This window comes from Eschrichtius robustus, chromosome 7 (genome assembly GCF_028021215.1).
Source record: "Eschrichtius robustus isolate mEscRob2 chromosome 7, mEscRob2.pri, whole genome shotgun sequence".
In the NCBI taxonomy this organism is placed as follows: Eukaryota; Metazoa; Chordata; class Mammalia; order Artiodactyla; family Eschrichtiidae; genus Eschrichtius; species Eschrichtius robustus.
In genome coordinates this window covers 99,453,090-99,479,950 of record NC_090830.1, presented here as the reverse complement: position 1 = coordinate 99,479,950, position 26,861 = coordinate 99,453,090, and the positions used below count along the sequence as shown (strand labels likewise).

At 38.5% G+C, this 26,861-nt stretch overlaps 1 protein-coding gene across 2 annotated transcripts in view; it reads left to right on the top strand.

Annotated features, from left to right (window-relative positions):
- The window catches only part of PRKG1 (protein kinase cGMP-dependent 1), a 1,243,975-nt gene that overhangs the window by 144,910 nt on the left and 1,072,204 nt on the right, over positions 1–26,861 (top strand). For both annotated transcript variants that reach the window (XM_068548120.1, XM_068548119.1), the window contains exon 2: positions 25,829–25,995. In XM_068548120.1, the coding sequence (XP_068404221.1) occupies positions 25,829–25,995 (167 nt within the window). The remainder of the gene's footprint in view (positions 1–25,828; positions 25,996–26,861) is intronic.

The following is a 26,861-nucleotide window of genomic DNA, read 5'->3' as shown; positions in this document are numbered from 1 at the left end:
ATATACTTACCGGAATTATTCAAATATAAAATCACAGTTAAGAATGGAATCACTGCTGATCAGACACATCAATCACTTTTTCAATGGTATAATTCCTTTAAAAAATTCCCTCATCTTCATGATTATGTAAAAGGCATGCTTTAAAAAAATTTTTTTTCTTTTATTAATATTTTTACTGAAGTATAGCTGATTTACAACGTTGTGTTAATTTCTGCTGTACAGCAAAGTGATTGTTATACATATATATACATTCTTTTTTAATATTCTTTTCCATTATGGTTATCATAGAATATTAAATATAGTTGTCTGTGCTATACAGTAGGACCTTGTTGTTTATGCATTCTCTGTATAACAGCTTACGTCTGCTAACCCCAACCTCCCACTCCATCCCTCCCCCAACCCCTTCCCCCTTGGCAACCACCAGACTGTTCTCTCTGTCCATGATTCTGTTTCTGTTTCGTAGATAGGTTAATTTGTATCATATTTTAGATCTCACATATAAGTGATATCATATGGTATTTGTCTTTCTCTTTCTGACTTACTTCACTTAGTATCATAATCTCTAGTTGCATGCATATTGTCGCAAATGGCATTATTTCACTCTTTTTTATGGCTGAATAGTATTCCATTGTATATATGTACCACATCTTCTTTATCCATTCATCTGTCGATGAACAATTAGGTTCTTTCCATGTCTTGGCTGTTGTGAATGGTTGGAGCAGCAAGCTCTTGAAGAAGGATGTGGGATGGAAGTTAAGTGTTCTATCAACCATTTTTCTAACTAGCATGAATGTTTCACTTCTGGAAATTTTTATTAAGAAGAAAAGGTGAGATAACATGTCCAAAAGGACCTCAAAGAAAAATACTCAAAAGACTTTCTCCTGAGTAGCTCTCCGCGTACCTAGACTCTATCCATGAGGAAAGTTAAGAGTGTCATCATGGATTACCTCCCCCTCTTCACGTCTCTTTATCCTTCTGCCAGCCTTCCTCACTGATTTCAGAGATTGACAAAAATGTGGAGACCATGGAAAGGCTGTGTGCAGAGTGTTTGCACAACAATCCCTGCATCTTTAATAGCACATTCACATCTGTGGGTAGGTTATAACCCGACCATTCCAGGAAACAGTCCCCTGAGCCACTGTCCCAGAAGTACTCTGGAAGCACTGCATCCTGTTGGTCCTCTGAACCCTTTTGTTCCATCTCCTTGCCACAGCTTGAAGAGCCCTTGCCTTCGGCTTAGTTCTGCCTTAAATGCCTTTGGCTTAATTCTTTAAGCTATTTATCTCTAGCCCCACTTTTACTTGGTACCCTACAACCTCAGGGACCAACTCTCCTCCATTCTGTAGCCTGGCTCTGACTTCCGGAACCTTGACCTGGCAAAGCCCTTGAGTTTCCCCTTTGAGTGGCTCGAGGCCTTCAGACAGTGTTAGGTCATGTACCTGCAAATATGTTGTTTGCAATTCAAGTGCACTTTGTGTTATGAACCTCATGTCTTCTGCATTTATTTATTATATTCATTTCCTTGGCTTCATGGTCTGCCTGAACCTCTTTATGGCTTCCCTGTTTCTTTTGTCCTTCTCTCACTGATGGTTGTGACCTTATTTCACAATGGATGCATTTTCAGGACTGATTTTGCAGATTTGTAGGTATGGTTTACTTCCATAAATACTGCACTCATGTCAGCAGCAACTACAGGTCACTTTTTTTTTTTTTTTTTTTTAATGCTACTTGTAACAAATCTATGGCAGACATTTTTTTTTTAATTTTTTAAATAATTAATTAATTAATTAATTAATAGCTGTGTCGGGTCTTCATTTCTGTGCGAGGGCTTTCTCTAGTTGCGGCAAGTGGGGGCCACTCTTCATCGCGGTGCGCGGGCCTCTCATTATCGTGGCCTCTCGTATTGCGGAGCACAGGCTCCAGACGCGCAGGCCCAGTAATTGTGGCTCACGGGCCTAGTTGCTCCGCGGCATGTGGGCTCTTCCCAGACCAGGGCTCGAACCTGTGTCCCCTGCATTGGCAGGCAGATTCTCAACCACTGCGCCACCAGGGAAGCCCCTCAGGTCACTTTTAAAATCACGTTGTGGGGACCCTGAACCAAGATGGCAGAGTAGAAGGATGTGCTCTCACTCCCTCTTGTGAGAACACCAGAATCACAACTAGCTGCTGGACAATCATTGACAGGAAGACACTGGAACTCACCAAAAAAATACCCCACATCCAAAGACAAAGGAGAAGCCACAATGAGATGGTAGGATGGGCGCAATCACAGTAAAATCAAATCCCGTAACTGCTGGGTGGGTGACTCACAGACTGGAGAACACTTGTACCACAGAAGTCCACCCACTGGAGTGAAGGTTCTGAGCCCCACATCAGGCTTCCCAACCTGGGGGTCCGGCAACAGGAGGAGGAATTCCTAGAGAATCAGACTTCGAAGACTAGTGGAATTTGATTGAAGGACTTTGACAGGACTGGGGAAAACAGAGACTCCACTCTTGGAGGGCACACACAAAGTGGTGTGTGCATCAGGACCCAGGGGAAGGAGCAGTGACCCCAGGGGAGACTGAACCAGACCTACCTGCTAGTGTTGGAGGGTCTGCTGCAGAGGAGGTGGGTGGCTGTGGCTCACCGTGGGGACAAGGACACTGGCAGCAGAAGTTCTGAGAAGTACTCCTTGGCGTGAGCCCTCCCACAGTCCACCATTAGCCCCACCAAAGAGCCCAGGTGGGCTCCAGTGTTGGGTTGCCTCAGGCCAAACAACCAACAGGGAGGGAACCCAGCCCCACACATCAGCAGTCAAGTGGATTAAAGTTTTACTGAGCTCTGCCCACTAGAGCAACAGTCAGCTCTACCCACCACCAGTCCTTCCCATCAGGAAACTAGCACAAGCCTTTTATTTTTTTATTTATTGATTTATTTATTTTTTAAACATCTTTATTGAAGTATAATTGCCTTACAAAGGTGTGTTAGCTTCTGCTTTATAACAAAGTGAATCAGTTATACATATACATATGTTCCCATTTCTCTTCCCTCTTGCATCTCCCTCCCTCCCACCCTCCCCATCCCACCCCTCTAGGTGGTCACAAAGCACCGAGCTGATCTCCCTGTGCTATGCGGCTGCTTCCCACTAGTTATCTATTTTACATTTGGTGGTGTATATATGTCCATGACACTCTCTTACCCTGTCACATCTCACCCCACCCCCTCCCCATATCCTCAAGTCCATTCTCTAGTAGGCCTGTGTCTTTATTCCCGTCTTGCCACTAGGTTCTTCATGGCCTTTTTTTTTTTTTTTTCCTTAGATTCCATATATATGTGTTAGCATACTGTATTTGTTTTTCTCTTTCTGACTTACTTCACTCTGTATGACAGACTCTAACTCCATCCACCTCATTACAAATACCTCCATTTCATTTCTTTTTATGGCTGAGTAATATTCCATTGTATATATGTGCCACATCTTCTTTATCCATTCATCTGTCGATGGACATTTAGGTTGCTTCCATGTCCTGGCTATTGTAAATAGAGCTGCAATGGACATTTTGGTACATGACTCTTTTTGACCTATGGTTTTCTCAGGGTATATGCCCAGTAGTGGGATTGCTGGGTCGTATGGTAGTTCTATTTGTAGTTTTTTAAGGAACCTCCATACTGTTCTCCATAGTGGCTGTATCCATTTACATTCCCACCAACAGTGCAGGAGGGTTCCCTTTCCTCCACACCCTCTCCAGCATTTATTGTTTCTAGATTTTTTGATGATGGCCATTCTGACCGGTGTGAGATGATATCTCATTGTAGTTTTGATTTGCATTTCTCTAATGATTAATGATGTTGAGCATTCTTTCATGTGTCTGTAGGCCATCTGTATATTTTCTTTGGAGAAATGTCTATTTAGGTCTTCTGCCCATTTTTGGATTGGGTGGTTCGTTTTTTTTTGTTATTGAGCTGCGTGAGCTGCTTGTAGATCTTGGAGATTAATCCTTTGTCAGTTGCTTCATTTGCAAATATTTTCTCCCATTCTGATGGTTGTCTTTTGGTCTTGTTTATGGTTTCCTTTGCTGTGCAAAAGCTTTGAAGTTTCATTAGGTCCCATTTGTTTATTTGTGTTCTTATTTCCATTTCTCTGGGAGCTGGGTCAAAAAGAATCTTGCTGTGATGTATGTCATAGAGTGTTCTGCCTATGTTTTCCTCTAAGAGTTTGATAGTGTCTGCCCTTACACTTAGGTCTTTAATCCATTTTGAGTTTATTTTTGTGCATGGTGTCAGGGAGTGTTCTAATTTCATACTTTTACGTGTACCTGTCCAGTTTTCCCAGCACCACTTATTGAAGAGGCTGTCTTTTCTCCACTGTATATGCTTGCCTCCTTTATCAAAGATAAGGTGACCATATGTGTGTGGGTTTATCTCTGGGCTTTCTATCCTGTTCCATTGATCTATATTTCTGTTTTTGTGCCAGTACCAAACTGTCTTGATTACTGAAGCTTTGTAATATAGTCTGAAGTCAGGGAGCCTGATTCCCCCAGCTCCATTTTTCGTTCTCAAGATTGCTTTGGCTATTCGGGGTCTTTTGTGTTTCCATACAAATTGTGAAATTTTTTGTTCTAGTTCTGTGAAAAGTGCCAGTGGTAGTTTGATAGGGATTGCATTGAATCTGTAGATTGCTTTGGGTAGTAGAGTCATTTTCACAATGTTGATTCTTCCAATCCAGGAACATGGTATATCTCTCCATCTATTTGTATCATCTTTAATTTCTTTCATCAGTGTCCTATAATTGTCTGCATACAGGTCTTTTGTCTCCTTAGGTAGGTTTATTCCTAGATATTTTATTCTTTTTGTTGCAATGGTAAATGGGAGTGTTTTCTTAATTTCACTTTCAGATTTTTCGTCATTAGTGTATAGAAATGCAAGAGATTTCTGTGCATTAATTTTGTATCCTGCTACTTTACCAAATTCATTGATTAGCTCTAGGAGTTTTCTGGTAGCATCTTTAGGATTCTCTATCTATAGTATCATGTCATCTGCAAATAGTGACAGCTTTACTTCTTCTTTTCCGATTTGGATTCCTTTTATTTCTTTGTCTTCTCTGATTGCTGTGGCTAACACTTCCAAAACTATGTTGAATGATAGTGGTGAGAGTGGGCAACCTTGTCTTGTTCCTAATCTTAGTGGAAATGGTTTCAGTTTTTCACCATTGAGGACAATGTTGGCTGTGGGTTTGTCATATATGGCCTTTATTATGTTGAGGAAAGTTCCCTCTATGCCTACTTTCTGCAGGGCTTTTATCATAAATGGGTGTTGAATTTTGTCGAAAGCTTTCTCTGCATCTATTGAGATGATCATATGGTTTTTCTCCTTCAATTTGTTAATATGGTGTATCACATTGATTGATTTGCATATGTTGAAGAATCCTTGCATTCCTGGGATAAACCCCACTTGATCATGGTGTATGATCCTTTTAATGAGCTGTTGGATTCTGTTGGCTAGTATTTTGTTGAGGATTTCTGCATCTATGTTCATCAGTGATATTGGCCTGTAGTTTTCTTTCTTTGTGACATCTTTGTCTGGTTTTGGTATCAGGGTGATGGTGGCCTCGTAGAATGAGTTTGGGAGTGTTCCTCCCTCTGCAATATTTTGGAAGAGTTTGAGAAGGATAGGTGTTATCTCTTCTCTAAATGTTTGATAGAATTCCCCTGTGAAGCCATCTGGTCCTGGGCTTTTGTTTGTTGGAAGGTTTTTAATCACAGTTTCAATTTCAGTGCTTGTGATTGGTCTGTTCATATTTTCTATTTCTTCCTGGTTCAGTCTTGGCAGTTTGTGCATTTCTAAGAATCTGTCCATTTCTTCCAGGTTGTCCATTTTATTGGCATAGAGTTGCTTGTAGTAATCTCTCATGATCTTTTGTATTTCCGCAGTGTCAGTGGTTACTTCTCCTTTTTCATTTCTAATTCTATTGATTTGAGTCTTCTCCCTTTTTCTCTTGATGAGTCTAGCTAATGGTTTATCAATTTTGTTTATCTTCTCAAAGAACCAGCTTTTAGTTTCATTCATTTTTGCTATTGTTTCCTTCATTTCTTTTTCATTTATTTCTGACCTAATCTTTATGATTTCTTTCCTTCTGCTGGCTTTGGGGTTTTTTTGTTCTTCTTTCTCTAATTGCTTTAGGTGCAAGGTTAGGTTGTTTATTCGAGATGTTTCCTGTTTTTTGAGGTAGGCTTGTATTGCCGTAAACTTCCCTCTTAGCACTGCTTTTGCTGCGGCCCATAGGTTTTGGGTCGTCGTATCTCCATTGTCATTTGTTTCTAGGTATTTTTTGATTTCCCCTTTGATTTCTTCAGTGATCACTTCGTTATTAAGCAGTGTATTGTGTAGCCTCCATGTGTTTGTATTTTTTACAGCTCTTTTCCTGTAATTGATATCTAGTCTCATAGCGTTGTGGTCGGAAAAGATACTTGATACGATTTCAATTTTCTTAAATTTACCAAGGCTTGATTTGTGACCCAAGATATGATCTATCCTGGAGAATGTTCCATGAGCACTTGAGAAAAATGTGTATTCTGTTGTTTTTAGGTGGAATGTCCTATAAATGTCAATTAAGTCCATCTTGTTTAATGTATCATTTAAAGCTTGTGTTTCCTTATTTATTTTCATTTTGGATGATCTGTCCATTGGTGAAAGTGGGGTGTTAAAGTCCCCTACTATGATTGTGTTGCTGTCGATTTCCCCTTTTATGGCTGTTAGTATTTGCCTTATGTATTGAGGTGCTCCTATGTTGGGTGCATAAATATTTACAATTGTTATACCTTCCTCTTGGATCGATCCCTTGATCATTATACAGTGTCCTTCTTTGTCTCTTGTAATAATCTTTATTTTAAAGTCTATTTTGTCTGATATGAGAATTGCTACTCCAGCTTTCTTTTGATTTCCATTTGCATGGAATATCTTTTTCCATCCCCTCGCTTTCAGTCTGTATGTGTCTCTAGGTCTGAAGTGGGTCTCTTGTAGACAGCATATATATGGGTCTTGTTTTTGTATCCATTCAGCCAGCCTGTGTCTTTTGGTGGGAGCATTTAATCCATTTACATTCAAGGTAATTATCGATATGTATGTTCCTATTCCCATTTTCTGAAATGTTTTGGGTTTGTTATTGTAGGTGTTTTCCTTCTCTTGTGCTTCTTGCCTAGAGAAGTTCCTTTAGCATTTGTTGTAAAGCTGGTTTGGTGGTGCTGAACTCTCTCAGCTTTTGCTTGTCTGTTAAGTTTTTAATTTCTCCATCACATCTGAATGAGATCCTTGCTGGGTAGAGTAATCTTGGTTGTAGGATTTTCTCCTTCATCACTTTAAGTATATCCTGCCACTCCCTTCTGGCTTGCAGAGTTTCTGCTGAAAGATCAGATGTTAACCTTATGGGGATTCCCTTGTGTGTTATTTGTTGTTTTTCCCTTGCTGCCTTTAATATGTTTTCCTTATATTTAATTTTTGACAGTTTGATTAATATGTGTCTTGGCGTGTTTCTCCTTGGGTTTATCCTGTATGGGACTCTCTGTGCTTCCAGGACTTGATTAACTATTTCCTTTCCCATATTAGGGAAGTTTTCAGCTATAATCTCTTCAAATATTTTCTCAGTCCCTTTCTTTTTCTCTTCTTCTTCTGGGACCCCTATAATTCGAATGTTGGTGCGTTTAATGTTGTCCCAGAGGTCTCTGAGACTGTCCTCAGTTCTTTTCATTCTTTTTTCTTTATCCTGCTCTGCAGTAGTTATTTCCACCATTTTATCTTCCAGGTCACTTATCCTTTCTTCTGCCTCAGTTATTCTGCTATTGATCCCATCTAGAGTATTTTTAATTTCATTTATTGTGTTTTTCATCATTGCTTGGTTCCTCTTTAGTTCTTCTACGTCCTTGTTAAATGTTTCTTGCATTTTGTCTATTCTATTTCCAAGATTTTGGATCATCCTTACTATCATTATTCTGAATTCTTTTTCAGGTAGACTACCTATTTCCTCTTCATTTGTTACGTCTGGTGTGTTTTGACCCTGCTCCTTCATCTGCTGTGTGTTTTTCTGTCATCTCATTTTGCTTATCTTACTGTGTTTGGGGTCTCCTTTTCACAGGCTGCAGGTTCGTAGTTCCCGTTGTTTTTGGTATCTGTCCCCAGTGGCTAAGGTTGGTTCAGTGGGTTGTGTAGGCTTCCTGGTGGAGGGAACTAGTGCCTGAGTTCTGGTGGATGAGGCTGGATCTTGTCTTTCTGGTGGGCACGTCCACGTCTGGTGGTGTACTTTGGGGTGTCTGTGGCCTTATTATGATTTTAGGCAGCCTCTCTGCTAATGGATGGGGCTGTGTTCCTGTCTTGCTAGTTGTTTGCAATAGGGTGTTCAGCACTGTAGCTTGCTGGTCATTGAGTGATGCTGGGTCTTGATGTTGAGATGGAGATCTCTGAGAAATTTTTGCCGTTTGGTATTACGTGGAGCTGGGAGGTCTCTAGTGGACCAGTGTCCTGAAGTTGGCTCTCCCACCTCAGAGGTACGGCCCTGATGCCTGGCTGGAGCACCAAGAGCCTTTCGTCCACACGGCTCAGAGTAAAAGGGAGAAAAAATAGAAAGAAAGAAAGAAAAAGGCTATAATATAGTGAAGTAAAATAAAGCTATTATAAAGCAAAGCGATACAGACAAAATCTCACCCAGAAGCATATACATATACACTCACAAAAAAAGGAAAAGGGGAAAAATTCATATATCCTGCTCCCAAACTCCACCTCCTGAATTTGGGATGATTCGTTGTCTATTCAGGTATTCAACAGATGTAGGCACATCAAGTTGTTTGTGGAGTTTTAATCCGCTGCTTCTGAGGCTGCTGGGAGAGATTTCCCCTTCTCTTCTCTGTTCGCACAGCTCCTGGGGATCAGCTTTGGATTTGGACCCGCCTCTGCGTGTAGGTCGCCTGAGGGCGTCTGTTCCCCGCCCAGACAGGACGGGGTTAAAGGAGCAGCTGCTTCGGGGGCTCTGGCTCACCCCGGCCACGGGGAGGGAGGGGTACAGAGGAGGCGGGGCGAGCCTGCGGCGGCAGAGGCCAGCGTGACGTTGCACCAGTGCGTTCTCCCAGGGAAGTTGTCCCTGGATCACGGGACCCTGGCAGTGGCGGGCTGCACAGGCTCCCGGGAGGGGCGGTGTGGAGAGTGACCTGTGCTCGCACACAGGATTTTTGGAGGTGGCAGCAGCAGCCCCAGCCTCTCACGCCCGTCTCTGGGGTCCGCGCTGATAGCCGCGGCTCGCGCCAGTCTCTGGAGTTCGTTTAGGCGGCGCTCTGTATCCCCTCTCCTTGCGCGCCGCGAAACAAAGAGGCAAGAAAAAGTCTCTTGCCTCTTCGGCAGCTGCAGACTTTTTCCCGGACTCCCTCCCAGCCAGCTGTGGTGCGCTAACCCCTTCAGGCTGTGTTCACGCCGCCAACCCCAGTCCTCTCCCTGCGATCCGACCGAAGCTGAGCCTCAGCTCCCAGCCCCGCCCGCCCCGTCGGGGGAGCAGACAAGCCTCTCGGGCTGGTGAGTGCTGCTCGGCGCCGAGCCTCCGTGCGGGAATCTCTCCGTTTTTTCCTCTGCGCCCCGGTTGCTGTGGGATCCGCGCTGATAGCCGCGGCTCACGCCCGTCTCTGAAGTTGGTTTAGGCGGCGCTCTGAATCCCCTCTCCTCGCGCACCAGGAAACAAAGAGGGAAGAAAAAGTCTCTTGCCTCTTCGGCAGCTGCAGACTTTTTCCCGGACTCCCTCCCGGCTAGCTGTGGTGCACTAACCCCTTCAGGCTGTGTTCACGCCGCCAGCCCCAGTCCTCTCCCTGCGATCCAACCGAAGCCCGAGCCTCAGCTCCCAGCCCCGCCCGCCCCGGCGGGTGAGCAGACAAGCCTCTCGTGCTGGTGAGTGCTGGTCGGCACTGATCCTCCGTGCGGGAATCTCTCCGCTTTGCCCTCCGCACCCCTGTGGCTGCGCTCTCCTCCGTGGCTCCGAAGCTTCCCCCCTCTACCACCCGCAGTCTCTGCCCGCGAAGGGGCTTCCTAGTGCGTGGAAATCTTTCCTCCTTCACAGCTCCCTCCCACTGGTGCAGGTGCCGTCCCTATTCTTTTGTCTCTGCTATTTCTTTTTTCTTTTTCCCTACCCAAGTACGGGGGGAGTTTCTTGCCTTTTGGGAGGTCGGACGTTTTCTGCCAGCGTTCAGTGGGTGTTCTGTAGGAGCAGTTCCACGTGTAGATGTATTTGTACTGTATCTGTGGGAAGGAAGGTCATCTCCGCGTCTTACTCTTCCGCCATATTCTCTCCTCTCCCCCACAAGCCTTTTAGATAGCCTCATCCACCAGAGGAGAGACAGCAGAGGCAAGAAGAACTACAATCCTGCAGGCTGTGGAACAAAAACCACATTCACAGAAAGATAGACAAGATGAAAAGGCAGAAGGCTATGTACCAGATGAAGGAACAAGATAAAACCCCAGAAAAACAACTAAATGAAGTGGAGATAGGCAACCTGCCAGAAAAAGGATTCAGAATAATGATAGTGAAGATGATCCAGGACCTCGGAAAAAGAATGGAGGCAAAGATCGAGAAGATGCAAGAAATGTTTAACAAAGACCTAGAAGAATTAAAGAACAAACAAACAGAGATGAACAATACAATACTGAACTGAAATACAAAACTGAAATGAAAATTACACTAGAAGGAATCAATAGCAGAATAACTGAGGCAGAAGAACGGATAAGTGACCTGGAAGACAGAATGGTGGAATTCACTGCTGCGGAACAGAATAAAGAAAAAAAGAATGAAAAGAAATGAAGACAGTCTAAGAGACCTCTGGGTCAACATTAAACACAACAACATTTGCATTATAGGGGTCCCAGAAGGAGAAGAGAGAGAGAAAGGACCCGAGAAAATATGTGAAGAGATTATAGTTGAAGACTTCCCTAACATGGGAAAGGAGATAGCCACCCAAGTCCAGGAAGCACAGTGAGTCCCATATAGGATAAACCAGAGGAGAAACATGCCGAAACACATAGTAATCAAATTGGCAAAAATTAAAGACAAAGAAAAAGTATTGAAAACAGCAAGGGAAAAATGACAAATAACATACAAGGGAACTCCCATAAGGTTAAGAGCTGATTTCTCAGCAGAAACTCTACAAGTCAGAAGGGAGTGGCATGATATACTTAAAGTGATGAAAGGGGAGAACCTACAACCAAGATTACTCTACCCGGCAAGGATCTCATTCAGCTTTGACAGAGAAATCAAAAGCTTTACAGACAAGCAAAAGCTAAGAGAATTCAGCACCACCAAACTAGCTGTACAACAAATGCTAAAGGAACTTCTCTAAGTGGGAAACACAAGAGAAGAAAAGGACCTAGAAAAACAAACCCAAAACAATTAAGAAAATGGTCATAGGAACATACCTATCAATAATTACCTTAAACGTGAATGGATTAAATGCTCCAACCAAAAGACATAGACTGGCTGAATGGATACAAAAACAAGACCCATATATATGCTGTCTGCAAGAGACCCACTTCAGACCTAGGGACACATACACACTGAAAGTGAGGGGATGGAAAAAGATATTCCATGCGAATGGAAATCAAAAGAAAGCTGGAGTAGAAATACTCATATCAGATAAAATACACTTTAAAATAAAGAATGTTACAAGAGACAAGGAAGTACACTACATAATGACCAAGGGATCAATCCAAGAAGAAGATATAACAATTATAAATATATATGCACCCAACAAAGGAGCACCTCAATACATAAGGCAACTGCTAACAGCTATAAAAGACGAAATCGACAGTAACACAATAATAGTGGGGGACTTTAATGCCTTACTTACACCAATGGACGGATCATCCAAAATGAAAATAAATAAGGAAACAGAAGCTTTAAATGACACAATAGACCAGATAGATTTAGTTGATATTTACAGGACATCCCATCCAAAACCAGCAGATTACACTTTCTTCTCAAGTGTGCACAGAACATTCTCCAGGATAGATCACATCTTGGGTCACAAATCAAGCCTCAGTAAATTTAAGAAAATGGAAATCATATCAAGCATCTTTTGTGACCACAACGCTCTGAGATTAGAAATCAATTACAGGGAAAAAAACGTAATAAACACAAACACAAGGAGGCTAAACAATACGTTACTAAACAACCAATAGATCACTGAAGAAATCAAAGAGGAAATCAAAAAATACCTAGAGACAAATGACAATGAAAATAGGACAATCCAAAACCTCTGGGATGCAGCAAAAGCCGTTCTAAGAGGGAGGTTTATAGCTATAGAAGCCTACCTCAAGAAACAAGAAAAATCTCAAAAAAAGTCTAAACTTACACCTAAAGGAACTAGAGAAAGAAGAACAAACAAATTTCAAAGTTGGCAGAAATCATAAAGATCAGAGCAGAAATAAATGAAATAGAAACAAAGAAAACAATAGCAAAGATCAATAAAAGTAACAACTGGTTCTTTGAGAAGATAAACAAAATTGATAAACCATTAGCCAACCTCATCAAGAAAAAGAGGGAGAGGACTCAAATCAATAAAATTGGAAATGAAAAAGGAGAAGTTACAGCAGACACTGCAGAAATACAAAGCATCCTAAGAGACTACTACAAGCAACTCTATGCCAATAAAATGGACAACCTGGAAGAAATGGACAAATTCTTAGAAAGGTGTAACCTTTCAACACTGAACCAGGAAGAAATAGAAAATATGAACAGACCAATCACAAGTAATGAAATTGAAACTGTGATTAAAAATCTTCCAACAAACAAAAGTCCAGGACCAGATGGCTTCACAGGTGAATTCTATCAAACATTTAGAGATGAGCTAACACCCATCCTTCTCAAACTGTTCCAAAAAATTGCAGAGGAAGGAACACTCCCAAACTCATTCTATGAGGCCGCCATCACCCTGATACCAAAACCAGACAAAGATACTACAAAAAAAGAAAATTACAGACCAATATCACTGATGAATATAGACGCAAAAATCCTCAATGAAATACTAGCAAACAGAATCCAACAACACATTAAAAGGATCACACACCGTGATCAAGTGGGATTTATCCCAGGGATGCAAGGATTCTTCAATATATGCAAATCAATCAATGTGATACACCATATTAACCAACTGAAGTAGAAAAACCATATGATCATCTCAATAGATGCAGAAAAAGCTTTTGACAGTATTCAACACCCATTTATGACAAAAACTCTGCAGAAAGTGGGCATAGAGGGAAGCTACCTCAACATAATAAAGGCCATATATGACTAACCCACAGCAAACATCATTCTCAATGGTGAAAACCTGAAAGCATTTCTTGTAAGATCAGGAACAAGACAAGGATGTCCAGTCTCACAACTATTAATCAACATAGTTTTGGAAGTCCTAGCCACGGCAATCACAGAAGAAAAAGAAATAAAAGGAATACAAATTGGAAAAGAAAAAGTAAAACTGTGACTATTTGCAGATGACATGATACTATACATAGAGAATCCTAAAGATGCCACCGGAAAACTACTAGAGCTAATCAGTGTATTTGGTAAAGTTGCAGGATACACAACTAATGCACAGAAATCCCTTGCATTTCTATACACTAATGATGAAAACTCTGAAAGAGAAATTAAGGAAACACTCCCATTTACCGCTGCAACAAAAAGAATAAAATACCTAGGAATAAACCTACCTAGGGAGACAAAAGACCTGTATGCAGAAAACTATAAGACATTGATGAAAGGAATTAAAGGTGATACCAACAGATGGAGAGATATACCATGTTGTTGGATTGGAAGATTCAATATTGTGAAAATGATTATACTACCCAAAGCAATCTACCGATTCAGTGCAATCCCTATCAAGTTACCAATGGCATTATTTAAGGAACTGGAACAAAAAATCTTAAAATTTATATAGAGACACAAAAGACCCCAAATAGCCAAAGCAGTCTTGAGGGAAAATAACGGAGCTGGAGGAATCAGACTCCCGGACTTCAGACTATACTACAAAGCTACAGTAATCAAGACAACATGGTACTGGCACAAAAACAGAAATACAGATCAATGGAACAGGATAGAAAGCCCAGAGATAACCCCATGCACCTGTGGTCAACTAATTTATGACAAAGGAGGCAAGGATATACAATGGAAAAAAGACAGTCTCTTTAGTAAGTGGTGCTGGGAAAACTGGACAGCTACATGTAAAAGAATGAAATTAGAATAAAAATCAAAAAAAAAAAGAACAAAAATAAAATAAAATTAGAACACTCCCTCACACCATACACAAAAATAAACTCAAAATGGATTAGAGACCTAAATGTAAGACCAAACATTATAAAACTCTTAGAGGAAAACATAGGAAGAACACTCTTTGACATAAATCACAGCAAGATCTTTTTTGATCCACCTCCTAGAGTAATGGAAATAAAACCAAAAATAAACAAATGGGACCTAATGAAATTTAAAAGCTTTTGCACAGCAAAAGAAACCGTAAGCAAGATGAAAAGACAACCCTCAGAATGGGAGAAAATATTTACAAACAATTCAATGGACAAAGGATTAATCTCCAAAATATATAAACAGCTCATGCAGCTCAATATTAAAAAAAACAAACAACCCAATGCAAAAATGGGCAGAAGACCTAAATAGACACTTCTCCAAAGAGGACATACAGATGGCCAAGAAGCACATGAAAAGCTGCTCAACATCACTAATTATTAGAGAAAAGCAAATCAAAACTACAATGAGGTATCACCTCACACCAGTTAGAATGGACATCATCAGAAAATCTACAAACAACAAATGCTGGAGAGGGTGTGGAGAAAAGGGAACCCTCTCACACTGTTGGTGGGAATGTAAATTGATACAGCCACTATGGAGAACAGTATGGAGGTTTCTTAAAAAACTAAAAATAGAATTACCATATGATCTAGCAATCCCACTACTGGGCATATACCCAGAGAAAACCATAATTCAAAAAGACACATGCACCCCAATGTTCATTGCAGCACTTTTTACAATAGCCAGGTCATGGAAGCAACCTAAATGCCCATCGACAGACGAATGGATAAAGAAGAGGTGGTACATATATACAATGGAATATTACTCAGCCATAAAAAGGAACGAAATTGGGTCATTTGTTGAGACGTGGATGGATCTAGAAACTGTCATACAGAGTGAAGTAAGTCAGAAAGAGAAAAACAAATATCATATATTAACGCATGTATGTGGAACCTAGAAAAATGGAATAGATGAACCGGTTTGCAGGGCAGAAGTGGAGACACAGATGTAGAGAACAAACGTATGGACACCAAGGGGGGAAAGTGGTGGGGGTGGTGGTGGTGGTGGTGTGATGAATTGGGCAATTGGGATTGACATGTATACACTGATGTGTATAAAATTGATGACTAATAAGAACCTGCTGTATAAAAAAATAAATAAAATTCAAAAATGAAAAAATAAAATTACGTTATACAATTAGCCTGTGATCTACTTTTCACTTAACATTATACCATGGTCATTTTTACAAATAATATTGATCCATTCTCATTCTTAATAGCAGTCCAAAATTTCATAGTACAAATGTGCTATAAATTGTTCAATCACTCCCCTATTGGTGAACATCCAGGTTGTTTCTAGCGATTATTCTATTGTCAATAATATTACAATAAATGTCTCTGTAGATATACTTTTAGAAACCAGTGCTTTACCTTTGTGGGATGTATTCCTCAAAGTAGGATCATAGGATCAAAGTGCATGCTCATTAAAACTGGGAACAAACTAAATTTCCAACAGTAGGAGTTTGATTAGCGCACATCTCACACAAAGGAACGTTCCTTACAAATAATGAGAAATTTCTATTGGTTTTGAAAAGTGTTTGTTAGAAGCTATTTAGAGAAAAGCCATGTTATATAGTATTACCCTATTTTGTAAAAATATGTGCATAAAATAAAAGACTTTATGAACACTGAAAAAAAAATCACTTTGTGGATAATTATTGTTGTATTTTAAACCCATCAATCACTTTTGCTTGTATTTATGTGCAGTGGTTAAATCTGAACCTAGAATTGTCATGTTGGAAATACAATAAATATTAACTATTTGCCACTGAAAGGGACAGATCATTAAAGGGCAGCATGGTACAAGATGATAGATAATGGATTCAAATTATAAAATAACATTTATTTGTCTTCCTTCTTCCCTTCCTCCCTTTTATCCTACCCCCTCTGTCTTCTTCAGTAAAAATTTGAGATAGCTAACTCATTAGATCATAATGTATAATCCATTATGCTAATGTTTTGTTAAGTTTATAAATTCTATATTTTAGATATCTATTGTAAAAATATCAATACATATATAGAAAGCATTTGATGTTTAGATTCTTATATTCAGACTTCTCAAATATATATAGTTACAGATCATTAATTACATTAGTTACAAAATGGTGACTTTGCAGTTTTTCTTGGAATATTATATTTTTTATCCTATAAGCATAATGAGAGCTTCCTTTTTATTTTGAATTCAAATACAGATATTCACCCAAAGTAACAGTAAATTTTTGTGTACTTTTTTCCCCTCCATATGTATATCAAGTCCATCTGAGGCAGGGTCTGTAGGAAGGAAAGGAGAGGGAGAGAGAAAGGGTGTGTGCTCAAGATAGAGAGGAGAGAACAAATGTGTGAACACACTGGAATCAAAACAAGTTGAATTACATTGCTGAATTCAAGAGGTGTTTCTATGTGAGAGGGTATCTCTCTGTAAAAGCTACAAGACATGCTTAAGCTTCTGTAATGTGAAGAATGAATTAGATCAGAAAGGGAATCGCTCTGAATGAACCATCACAGAATTTTTAAAACCATAGAATTATTGTCAAATGGCTGGAGTTCCCTGCTGATACTGGTGCAGTGGATTTGTTGAGTCTTTGTCCAAGAGAGTTTAAACATTAAAATGGCTAAAGGTATGTGAAAGACAGAGAGACAGAGCTAAAGTGACAGAGAAACAAAGAGAAAAAAAGGCATCAAGAGACACAGAGAAAATATGAAAGTGCGTGTAATGAAGGAAGGTCAGAACAGTGTTTATTTCATGCTCGTAGGCAGTAGACCTGAGTTCTGCTTTAATCTCTTACTTGAACTTGGCAGCATCTAGCCTGTTGTGTGTCTGTTTCCTTATCTGTCAAATAGGAATAATAGTAACCTCTGTTCTACCTACTGCACAGGTTTTTGGCAATAATAGAATGAAATGTTAGATGTGGAATTGTTTTGAAAGCATGAAATGCTCTCTGCAGATAAAAGGTCATACTATCCAAGCACAGCATTTTTACTTTTGCAGAATTAGAGATAAGTGAGAAGGATATTTGCTTTTAGATTTTATAATTGGGATAATTTATTCAAATTATGAATACAATTAAGTATTGTGTTCTTATAAGTCAAATGATCTAGTAGAGTGTGGCTCGGAAGTCAAACGGGTTGATCTTTAAATCTTGCATCTACCTGTCACGTACTGGCAATGCAATATTGGGTAGACTACATAACTGCTCTGAGCCTCAGTTCCATGATGGCAAACTTAGCAAGTCATTGTGAGACTTACATGAGGGGTAGCTTTTCATTGCAGAACATGGAGTAACCCCTTAATAAATATTAGTTGTAGTGGTATTAGTACTACTGTTATGATGATAACTCATGTTGTCATTATTGGTTAATTTTTTCACTTTGGTTAAGAAGCCTTGAAACTTCAGAGCTTTCTCAACTAGGGGCATGATTGTTTGGTTTTTAAATTTTAGTTATTTAAAAGATTTTTCAGTATATATGCCATCTCCCTTCAGGCAGACTCAAAGTATAATGTATTGAATGTGTTCTAATGTATTAAAGCCTAATGCAAACTAAGCTGTTTGAAGAAGAAATTGAACCAAGTTCATCAAAGTAGATGATCTGCCTTCCTAAGACCTGTAGGTCACTGTAACAAGGCTAAATTTGGCTCTCATTTTCTGGAAGCATCACTAGAGGAAGTGATGAATGACCCAACTCATAATTTTCAGCCAAGAGAAAGTACACACATTTAGGGCTTGGGGGGTTGGTAGAGAAACATGTTATTTTCCTCATGCTGAATTCAGACAAATGTAAGGTAATTTAAAATGAAAGGTAATTTATCTCAGAGATTAAATCTGAAAAGCAACTGAATAAGAGAATTTTTTTTAAATGATGTCTTTAATGATCAATTTTAAAATGAAGCCATTACAATAATTGAAATGACAGTGCATAACACATGCTGATGACGTGAGCTATTGGGTTTCAAAGGACTAGACAAAACATCATGGCTCCCAATCTATGCCCTGCAGGCAGGGTCACCCTGGGTGATGAGGAACTTAATGGATGTTCATAGTGTGACCGTGTTGACCTTGTTGGGAACAAATGAATGCTAAGAGATCTCAATTGCTTGTGTGCTTTGAAAGATAAAAAAGAAATTGCTTTGAAATGTCGAATTGAAATTAGACATATAAATATACGCCAAATGTTTTCTTCTCCATCATTGCTCTGTTTTTGTTTTGCAGTTTAGATCTCTAACTTCAAAAATAGAGTTAATTCATAACAGATCCAGCCACATGGTTCTTACATTCTGGAATGTAATGTGTGTAGTCTTATCCTCCTGGAATTCTTATGGTCATTATTCTCATGGAAAGCTGTTTACAGTTCTTCGATGAAACCCCACAGTTCTTCTTCAGTGATATGAAAGAGAGGAGCTTATAGGACAGGAGTTTGATCTGGGCTCTTGGAGACTGCTCTATTTTGAGTTAGGCTCACTAGTGTGAAGTAACTGTTAAATGCCTCTCTGGAGCACTGAATGACTGCAGTAGTTGAATGGAAGACTTTAATATTGATTTTTTTGGAAGTTGATGAACACCTACAAAGAGCAATATCTTCTTTTTCTTTCATTAATACAAGTCTGCTTCATTTGTTAACATCTAACGAGTGATTTCAAGAGCTACTTAGCATCATTCCTAGTCAATGAGAATAAGATAAGAGTATTAGTTAAAAAGAAGGCTTAAGTGATACATCAGCAAACAAATACTTTATGGGTTAGCCATCTTCTTCTTGACCCAAATCATTGTTTATCTTTAGAGTTATAATATCTAAATTTCATTTAGATACTCATCTATTTTAGTACTACAGAAAAAAAGTTAGAAGAGAAATGGCAACTGGAAATTATTTGCGACCCATGTAATACACAAAAGATTAATATCATTGACCACCTAAGAACTATGTTGCTATCATATATTTTGTCCCAGTGATTCACATGTTTTGTATCATATACTGATTATAGGTGTGAATGCTGCAAGGAGTCTTGATTTCTTCATGACTTTTTGTGATAAGATTGGGATAGCTATAGCAGAGTTTGTTGATGTGAAAATTTCGTCTGAAACCTGTTGAAAACTGATTTTCAGTTTTGAGGAAATATCTCAATTGGCCAATAGCTTTGCAGGATTAAATTTTATCTTTAAAAAATGTGGGCTGGTTGATATTTCTTAGCTCTGTACCTACAGAGTTCACTCAGGAAAGCTGTTAGGCTAGAAATAGGACCTACTGTTTGGGCAGAATCTCAACAGTTGGGGCAGTGAGAGGACTACTCCATGAGTTTTTCTTATTTCTAGATGATTCATTGAATGTTTCACAGTATGTAGATGGAGTTATCTTGCCACAGTGACTCCTGGAATTAGACGCTTTTAAGGGGCCCTGCAATTACTGTATCTGTGTAAAAGAGCCATGAATTACCAATGGGGGTTTGGATTTCTGAGCTGCCAACTGAAGATACTATACTGTAGATTAAGAACCTTGAAAGTGCATTTACTGCTTCTCCTGACATTTGAGCCTAAGACTGACCTTTGAGAGCTAGAAAGATTTAGTGAGAGTTTTTTTCAGTCAAAAAGTTGATTATAGAAATTTCGTAAACCATTTTTAAATTGCTTTAGCTGATTTCCATTCTTAGTAATAATTTCGACTATTTTTTAAAGTGCCTAGCAGTCTTTGTTGAATGAAGAGATCAGATATTAATTCTCACATTTCTGGCCATGGCTGTTTTGAGCATATTTACGATTGCTTGGTATGTGTTCAGGGGGCAACTAATCTAAAGAGAGGCTGTGAAGGGAGAGTGAATTGCTTTTATGCCACTGGAGATAGCTGGAAATTGGAGATGAGACCGCGTTCTCTTCTAACATGCAAAAGTTGCATGAGAGTCGGTGATTTGAAGTTCAGGTAAATGTAAGAGTTGTGAGACAGTGGTTCCCGAGAGGTTCAGTTATAAGAACTCATTAATAGGATAATAAGTGATGCTTTTAGTATGTGTTAAGTGATGAAATATGACAGAAGCCTCTATGAACTCAGTAACATTTTAAAGTAAATTTATATTATTTATTCCTTATGTCAGGTATATTACCTGTAAGTCATACCTCTTCTTATATTCAACCCTTCACTGTATTCTTAAGGTTTTAGAATGAAATAAAACTCTTTACCACAGCCTTCAAGACCGTATGAGACCTGATTCCTGCTTCCCTTTGCAATGTCATTCTCCTTTCCCTTTCCTTCTAGCTCTCTCTTTGCCTCAGCCATACAGGTCTCCTTCCTGAACCGATTGGACAGATCAAGTTCCTTCCAACCTCCGGACCTTTGTATGTGTTTTTTCTTTTACCCAGAATGCTCTTCTCCGTGATCTTTGCTTGGTTGGATCCTATTATCATGCAGTCCTCAGCTCAGAGAAGCCTTCCTGACACTTCGGTCTGAAACAGCATTCCCCACTCTTTGAAATAACACTAGTGCTACATAGATATTGCAAACTACTACATGATAACCACAATGTAGAATAGCCTTTTATTAATGTCGAGAAAACTAATGAGGCTCTGTTTATTAATAGTGAATAATGTCATCTCTCTTGTTAGAGAAGTAGCTGTATATTTCCCTATGCTCACCTCAGAATTGCCCATTTTTATCTAAGATTGTGTAGAAAGACAATTAGTCTTTGAGTCTATTCAGGAACTTTCTCTGCAATAAGTAAATGGGGAAGTGGGCTCGCCAATTCATTTTCTTAAAATTGAAATTTTGGAAGACCTGTTGCTAATCCTGGCATAAAGTTATCTGGGGATATTATACCACCTAATAAAATTTTTAAGGAAGGAAAGAATCATCATGTTAGTTTTAGCATTTATAAACTAAGGCACAGTAAATTCTTAGGGTGTTAGAAAAAGAATCTATATCTGATGTGTTGGAGCCAACGTACTGGCTCGTATAAGAACTGCTTGTTAAATTTTCAGGAATTTTTTGCAAGCAGGTTGACTTTACATTAGTAGTTTGAAATTGGCTATAGTGGGAGTATTTATACCATGGAAATTGGCAAACACTACAAACCAGGGCTTTTTTTTCTTTTTTTCCTGGAGAGTGCATTTAGCAGCACACCATTATATATAGCCAATATTTCAGAGACTGACAATTGGATGATGACAAATCAGTAGGGCCAACTCGAAATAACCAAGTTACTTTTACGGTTGTTTGCATTAAAATGTCACAAATTTTGGGCGTGGAAGAAAAAGTTGTTTTTGTTTTTGTTTTAAAATAGATTATTTGTACACAGAAGCAGACAGGAAGGATAAAAAATCAAGATCTTTGTATTTGCTTCTTATGCCTTTCAGGTCAGCCTGCTGAATTCTTGCAAAATGTTCTTAAGCTCTATACTTGGGTTAGGGCAGATAGCCACCTTCTGGAACTTGCGCTAGCAGCTCTCCTCAGCTCTCATACTGATAACACAACTCAACTGATCTCATATGTAGCGTCATGTCTTAGTTACAGTGAGTGTGTTAGACTATTTCTTTAGGGAAAGGAAAAGATTCCAAGAAGAGTTAGGTGGAGGCTCTGATTGATTATGGTTTATAATGTTGGAGCAAGTGGACACTAATGAGAGTTGCCCTAAGATTTTGAGCCTTCAATGGGAAATGACTTAAAGGAAAATTACACGAAGAGGCAGGGCTTTAAATATTACTCACTGACAAGAACATTTTTGAGTTACACTACTCTGTGAAGGCAGAGAGGGATTATTCGGGATGTTTCAGAGGCAAATGTCATTGGACAATATCTCTGTGAAGGGATATATGATTAGACGTAGGTCCTATATTTCTCAGTTTGTTTTAAAGTAACACAAAGGCATGTTTGAAAGCCTCCAGTTTGTTTCTTCAGGGACTTGGCATTGAATGTCCTCCATTTAAAATGAAATTGGAGAAGTAAGAGCATCCTGAAATTCCCCCCTCCCCTCCAGTTTGTGATAAGCACTTGGAAAAGTTGGAAAATTTTAAGGGATTGTGTAAGATTGTGTTATGTCATCTTTTCTGATATCTTTATAAAACAGGTTAGTTGTACCGTTTACGAGAAGAGAGAAAGTGGCTTTCTTCAATTATCTTTGGATGTAGCTAATTATCTTCTTGGAAGAGGGCTTTATTTTTAATGTTGCAGCATTTCTAGGACTTAGATTTTAATGGAACACTATTATTATTTCCCAAAGGATAAGATATCATCTGTAGCTAAACAAGTTGGGATTCTGGGATTGATAATATCCAGTTTTTATTATATTAAAAAATATGAACCCATTGATGGCCTTACTCTCTGACTCAGTGAAAATAAAGGAATATGTAGTAAAGAGAATATTATGCAATGTGATTAAAATTAATTTCTTAAAGACCAAATAAGTCCTGTTATTTGGAAAAGTAGATCATTAGTAGAACAGTAGATCTCAGGAGTCACTACGAAGTTGCTACTGGTATTCTCGAGGTCAGGAATGGTAAAGATAATTAAGAAAGGAGATTTTATGAAAATCATATATGGGGACAAAGTTTTGCATCTTGTGTTGAATACTCAAGGGAAACAACTCTTTGCCTCAGGAAAAATAAAGTTTTAGCAAGCCAGAATTAAAAAAAAAAAATTAAAAGAAACATACAGTTAAATAGTCCTATCAAACTGAAGTAAAAGTCTCACAAACAGGACTTTTTAAATAGAGTCTATTCCGAAGACTCTGAAGTTCTTAACCACTGGCCATCCCTCACCTTCTGTTTATTAGGTGAAAATTCCTGCCATTAGTATTTAGACACAGGCCATGTGAAAGGGAATCTATTGAAAAGAGTAGTATTGAATAGGCCAATAACGGTCAACCAATATTAAGTATCTAAGTCATTATTTAAATGAGAAATAGATTATTATTTTTATTTTTCCTCATAGCAGAGTTACTTTTCATAAACTGCCTTTGAAATTAAAGAGTTTTTTCCATATAAAAAAGCATGCCCATTCTAGAAAATTTTATAGAGAAAAGTAGAAAGAAAAAATATAATTCTGTCACCAAAGGCAACCATTGCCAGCATTTTATTTCCTTCTGATACTGTTTCAAGTCATGACTGTATACTCCATTACTACTCTTCCTATTACTGCAACTGCAGTTACTACCACCACCTTTTCACCCACCATTTACTCAAAGTAACATTATATTTTTACCAGTCTTCACATATTTTTTCCAGTTTTATTGAGAGATAATTGATATTCATCACCATATAAATTTGAAGTGTACAGCATGATGGTTTGATTTACCTGTATTGGGAAGTGATTATCACAGTAAGTTTAGTTAACTTCCATCATCTCATATAGATAAAAAGAAAAAGAAAATTCAAATAATTATCCTTGTGATGAAAATTCTCAGGATCTACTCTCTTAACAACTTTCCTTTGTATCATACAGTAATGTTAACTATAGTCATTATTTTGTACATTATGTCACTAGTACTTATTTATCTTATAACTGGAAGTTTGTACCTTTTGACCACCTTCCTCAGATTCCCCCTCCACCCCCCCCGCCACACCGCCTCTGGTAACCACAAGTCTGATCTCTTTTTTCTATGAGTTTTTTTTTTTAAATTAGATTCCACATAGAGTGAGATCATACAGTATTTGTCTTTCTCTGTCTGATTTATTTCACTTAGCATAATGCCTTCAAGATTCATCTGTGTAGTTACAAATGGTAGGATTTTCTCATTTTTTATGGCTGAATAATATTCCATTGTGTATCTATATTTATATCTAGATATATATATATACATGCCACAACTACTTTATCCATTCATCCATCAGTGGATGCTTAGGTTGTTTTCATGTCTTGGCTACTGCAAATAATTCTGCTATGAGCATGGTAATGCAGATATTTTTTCCAAGTTAGTGGAAATTCAGAAAAGTAAAACAACCTGCTCAAGGTTTTAATACATGACAGGACTAGGATTGGGACCCAGATATATCTAATTCGAAAGCCTGTTTTCTTTACATTTCACACACACATGCTTTTGTGTTCTAGAAACAATTCTGTTTCATGCTTTTTCACTTAAAAATAGTATAAGATTTTTTCCATGCTGTTAACACTCTTCATAAGCAATTTAATTGCATCATAACCGTCCATTCTAGGTATATTTTTCACGTTGATAAATTTTATATTGTTTTAATTTTTTATGTATACCTTTTTACTACTTAAAACCAAATCATTACAAAACATAATGTGAGAAAGCTAGGTCAGTTAGACTGAGGTCTAGAAGAGACAACAGGAAGAATTGAGGAGTGCTAATGCCGTAGTCAGTATTCACTACTGCAGGTCACTTCCCTGAAAGCCACTCGTTAAGCAAATGTGGACAAGGACAAGCTTGTAGTCAGATGCTTTTCAAATTAAGACTTTTAACATGAAATTCCAAATGTGTTGCTTACTCTCTGTGTTGTTAAGGACTTTGCTTTTGTCTTATCCAGTTTCTGACTTTTCTGACAGTACTCTGATTGTACAACTCCTGACAAAATATTTCTCGGTTTCTCTTTCCTTTGAGTTTTGTATCCTTAGGAATTTATTTGGAACTTCTTATCCCAGAGAATCAAATGATCACCGTATTTCTAGTTCTGCAAAACTTCCCTGTTAACCACTGAATCCCAATTTAGAATTTGTAAATATTTTTCCTGCCAACTACCTGTTTAATCCCATGTGTAAACCATACTGTGTTTAAAACATCTTGTTCAATACAGTTTTATCTGCCTAGTTACCTTAATTTAAGCTGCTTGAAGAAATAAATATTCTCTAAAGAAGCATGGGGTATGGACAAAGAACTGTCACATTTACACCAGTTTTTCCAAACAGCTAATTAAGTCTCCAATTCTTTACTATTTTTTTAAATCCAACATATTTCTTGAGCACCTATACTGTAACTGGCATTGTAGTAGACACTGGGCGTATAGTAGAGAAAAAGCTAAAAATGATCCCTGCCCTCACAGAGCATAAAGTCTAGTGGAAGAGGCACACAAAAAAATAAGTAAACAAATTGTGTTTTACTGTAACTGTGTATCGTACAGTACATCCTGATATTCTTTTATAATATATAAACATAGTAATAATAGTGTTTCTTCTATAAAATTTTGTTGTATTTTGTTCCTATTCATTCTTTAACTAAGTTGCAAGCTTCAATTTAAAATGTTTGTCCATTGGTTTGCCCGTGATCTTTGGGTTAAAAAACATCCTAAAACAAAATGGAATTGTATGGTTTTGCTTGTTTGTCGGTCCCATATTCATGAAATTATATTTTACTTAAAGGAAAATTTCTTAATGTCTTTCCTGCTGCCATGGAATTACTTTGTTCTCAGGTCTGTCAGGAAATTATTGGCTTCCTAACAAGAAAATGCCTTTGTAGTGTGCCTGAATGCTATCTGGCTCTGCTACGAACTGTGAAAGCGCTTGTCAGCTCTGCCAGTAAATCTTCCCTCTCTTACCATAGGTCCAAGGATCTTATAAAGGAAGCCATCCTTGACAATGACTTTATGAAGAACTTGGAGCTGTCGCAGATCCAAGAGATTGTGGACTGTATGTACCCAGTGGAGTACGGCAAAGACAGTTGCATCATCAAAGAAGGAGATGTGGGGTCGCTGGTGTATGTCATGGAAGGTATGGTTTGTAACTATGTTCCTCTGACATTCAAATATTCTCTTTTCATCTTATCAGCCTGCACACAGATGGCAATGCATTGCACGATACAATTCCGTTTTTCCTTTTTGTTGTTGAGAAATGGTTTGAAAAGAGGTAGAACACTGCTTAGTGGTTGATTAATCATTTGACGTGTTTGTGTTTAGAATTATTAATATGAGAATCTAGTATTTTTTCAGACATGGGGAAAGGATGATAACGTGAAAGAAAGAATTGCTGTTTATTGCACTGAATAAGACCACACACTGTCAGATCATTGAGCAAACTCACAAAGCTTCAATGAAAGCTTAAGTCTCTTGGAAGTATTTTTGGTCAGATAATCAAAGTGTCTTCAGCTCTACTTTTACCTCCCAGTATATGACTAGGTTTCCTGCTATGATGCTTCTATAAAAAGAGAATGTTTTCAGTGTTTCATATGTGTCTGATAGAGGCAGATCATAAAGTTTGGATGGTATATTAGCCACCAGATTAATAAGAGCAATAGCTTGCTTCATAAATCTTGCACAAACTAAGATAGAAACTGCTTTGAAAAAAAACCGAGGCATGCACTGTGTAAATATGTTTTGCACTTACGTAAATTTTCATAATGTGTATTTCTAACTTGAAATTTATAATGGCATGTTTTCCTTTTGGAGGAAGAAAGAAGCCATGAAGAAATCATGACTGAATTAGCTGAGAAGAAAGTGAGTTCAGACATGTCTGTAATAGAAGATGGTTGGCATAGAAAATCACAGTCGATTTATTTGATGGCAGTTAGTGTTTTACCCAAAGCATTCATGGCAGTGTCCTATAACTGTCAGGTTTCTAGGTCATTCAGAGGAGGAGTG